At 40.4% G+C, this 3013-nt stretch overlaps 1 protein-coding gene across 1 annotated transcript in view; it reads left to right on the forward strand.

Moving 5' to 3' along the window:
* The first annotated feature begins 1254 nt into the window (after window positions 1-1254).
* Window positions 1255-3013, forward strand: part of LOC107701379 (forkhead box protein F1) — a 2306-nt gene continuing 547 nt past the window's right edge. Inside the window, exon 1 of the mRNA XM_016503375.1 lies at window positions 1255-2403. Within this exon, the coding sequence (XP_016358861.1) occupies window positions 1422-2403 (982 nt within the window). The 5' untranslated portion in view covers window positions 1255-1421. The remainder of the gene's footprint in view (window positions 2404-3013) is intronic.

A 3013-nucleotide genomic window follows, 5' to 3' on the forward strand; every position in this document is an offset into this window, starting at 1 on the left:
AGGCTGCACATGTCTCAACAGAAATGTGTCTCAAAGTGAATTTCGTTATTACTTAATGTATATCGTATCTTATTTATAAAAAATAAAAAAAGGTCTATGTGCACTCTTAAAGCACGAGTGCTGCACAGATAAAACCATATATACATTCCCAGTTACTAAATTAGACTAAAACTTCGATTAAATCCGGGAGAGAGCAAATAATGAAGATTTAAGAAAGAAAGAAAGAAAGAAAGAAAGAAAGTTTCTGCAGCATTCTGATACACATTGACATACCCCACGACGCATTTATTTTACTATCTTGTCCATAAAGTTCACAATTAGGCAGATTCGTGTCAGTCGTTTGATTTGACTTAAATAAAGCAAAAATTCAGGAGGTGCAGTATTTAATTGAGAGATATCGTGTGAACTTGCCTTGATGAAGCGATACAGCTGAATGTTGCAGTCTTCAAACCACTTTCCATTAACGCTATGTTACCCAAAATTTCCATTCTTCCATTCTTACACAGCTCAGGAACCTTTACATTTACATGTAAAACTCAGAATACGGATGTGGCTTTCTATGTGAATTAGCTGCAATACCGAGACTTTTGGCTTGATTTTTTATTTGAAAAGCTCAGAGAAAGTATTTACATTCTGCAGTATAAACATCCTATCTATGTTCGTGTCTATCTGGAAAAAAACGAAACAATTTTCAACCGATTATGGGCTTTTTTACATGGTGTTATTTAAAAAATGATAATACTTTCATGTACATAACGCGATTTTGCCGCTTCTGAACTTCCCTAAAATCAGCTCTTTTTATTAATGTGAGAATGCTTTAAAGTACAAAGTATTTAAAGTACACATGAAATTAATGAATCATTTATATCCCGTTTATATTATTAAAAAGCCTTAAAACGCGGTGATCATCCAGCAGTTACGACACCTAAAGTTTAATTTATTATTAGTTTAAACTCATTTTGTATTGTGCAAAAAAAAAAACTCTATGCTAATGTGCACTGAATATGCTATTTTATTTACAATAAATGAGACTATAATCGCGCGTTATTTAATAGTGGTACAGTTGTGCAGATGTCTGTGAAGCTCACCTCAGCAGAGCTGACAGTGGGAGGGACACTGGGCGGCCCCAAAGCGACTCTGACTTGCTCATGCTCAAGAGCCTGAGAGGAGCCGATGAAAACAGATAAGTAAAAGCTCAACTCCTGAAGGAAGTACAAGAGGACATGATCTGAAGCCGAAAGAATCTTCTTTTCCCTGCAGTATTCGGTTTTATGGTGCGTAGTACTATCACAGGGGGAGTGCGCAATTACGCATAACCAGAGAGAACGTTAGGTCATTCCAGAATTACAATTGGTTATTAATATAAGCATCGTAAAATCGCAATATTTTTGATCGTGGATTTTTACTCGTGTGCGTGAAGAATGACTGCTGAAGTCCAGCAGCCCTCCGTGCAGACCCCTCCTCACAGTAGCCCGATGACGGAGAAACCACACGGACAGACGCCTGTGATGGAGACCTCCTCTTCCTCCTCCAGCACCAAAACAAAAAAAACGAACGCTGGAATCCGTCGTCCTGAAAAGCCCCCGTACTCTTACATCGCTCTCATTGTCATGGCCATCCAGAGCTCTCCAACCAAACGACTGACTCTGAGCGAAATTTACCAGTTCCTTCAGAGCCGCTTCCCGTTTTTCAGAGGCTCGTATCAAGGCTGGAAAAACTCGGTGCGTCACAATCTGTCTCTGAACGAGTGCTTTATCAAGCTGCCCAAGGGTCTGGGCAGACCTGGGAAGGGTCACTACTGGACTATCGACCCGGCCAGTGAGTTCATGTTCGAGGAGGGATCTTTCCGCAGGAGGCCGCGGGGATTCAGGCGCAAATGTCAGGCGCTCAAACCTTCCATATACAGCTTGATGAACGGGCTGGGATTCAATCACATACCCGAGTCCTATAACTTTCACGGGGGCGGCGGGGGCCTGTCTTGTCCTCCAGACAGTTTACCTTTGGAGAGTGGGATTGGGATGATGAATGGACATTTGGCCAGCGATATGGAAGGAATGGGCTTGGCAGGACACTCCATGTCCCATCTATCAACGAATAGTGGACATTCCTACATGGGCAGTTGCACGGAATCCTCGGGGAGTGAATACACCCACTACGACAACTCTGCATCGCCGCTTCTAGCCAGCGGGGGGGTGATGGAGCCGCATGCCGTGTATTCTAGCACAGCCTCGGCCTGGCCTCCAGCGCCCCCGGCCTCCCTAAACAACGGGGCGTCTTACATCAAACAGCAGCCGCTCTCTCCCTGCAACACTGGAACCAATCCGCTGCAGCCCAGTTTACCCACACACTCACTGGAACAGTCCTACCTGCACCAGAATGGCCATGGAACCACCGACCTTCAAGGTAAATGTTTTAAAGATAATTTGACCCCGACAGACATGTTTAACAGTAATATTTTATTTCGTATTTGTTTTATAAGGTATTACTGAATCTTATAAATGAATCCATCAAAAACTATTTTAAAAAAATATGAAATTAAAATAAAAATGTGTTAAAAACGGGAATTTTTATAGCATAGTAAGCATGTACAAGTCTACAAGGAGTTTCTAGCTCACATATTGATACCATTATGCACATACAAAATTAGAAGTGATTTTCCTCCACTGGAATAAGCAATGCGTGTATGTGGGCACAGTCGTTTCAAAATGATTCCACCCAGACTTCCAGCTCTCTCAAAGCACACCAGAAAAAAAAAAAAATTACCATCAAAAACTATTTAAAAAACATATGAAATTAAAATAAAAATGTGTTGACAATGGTAAGGTATATATATATATATATTTAGTCATTTAGCAGACGCTTTTATCCAAAGCGACTTACAATGAGGACAATAAGAGCAGTCAAAACTAACAATATATATATATATATATATATATATATATATATTTATATATTATACACACACACACACATATACACACACACACAAAGAAAAACAAGTAGATAGAATAGA

This window comes from Sinocyclocheilus anshuiensis, unplaced genomic scaffold, assembly GCF_001515605.1.
Source record: "Sinocyclocheilus anshuiensis isolate Anshui unplaced genomic scaffold, SAMN03320099.WGS_v1.1 scaffold2196, whole genome shotgun sequence".
In the NCBI taxonomy this organism is placed as follows: Eukaryota; Metazoa; Chordata; class Actinopteri; order Cypriniformes; family Cyprinidae; genus Sinocyclocheilus; species Sinocyclocheilus anshuiensis.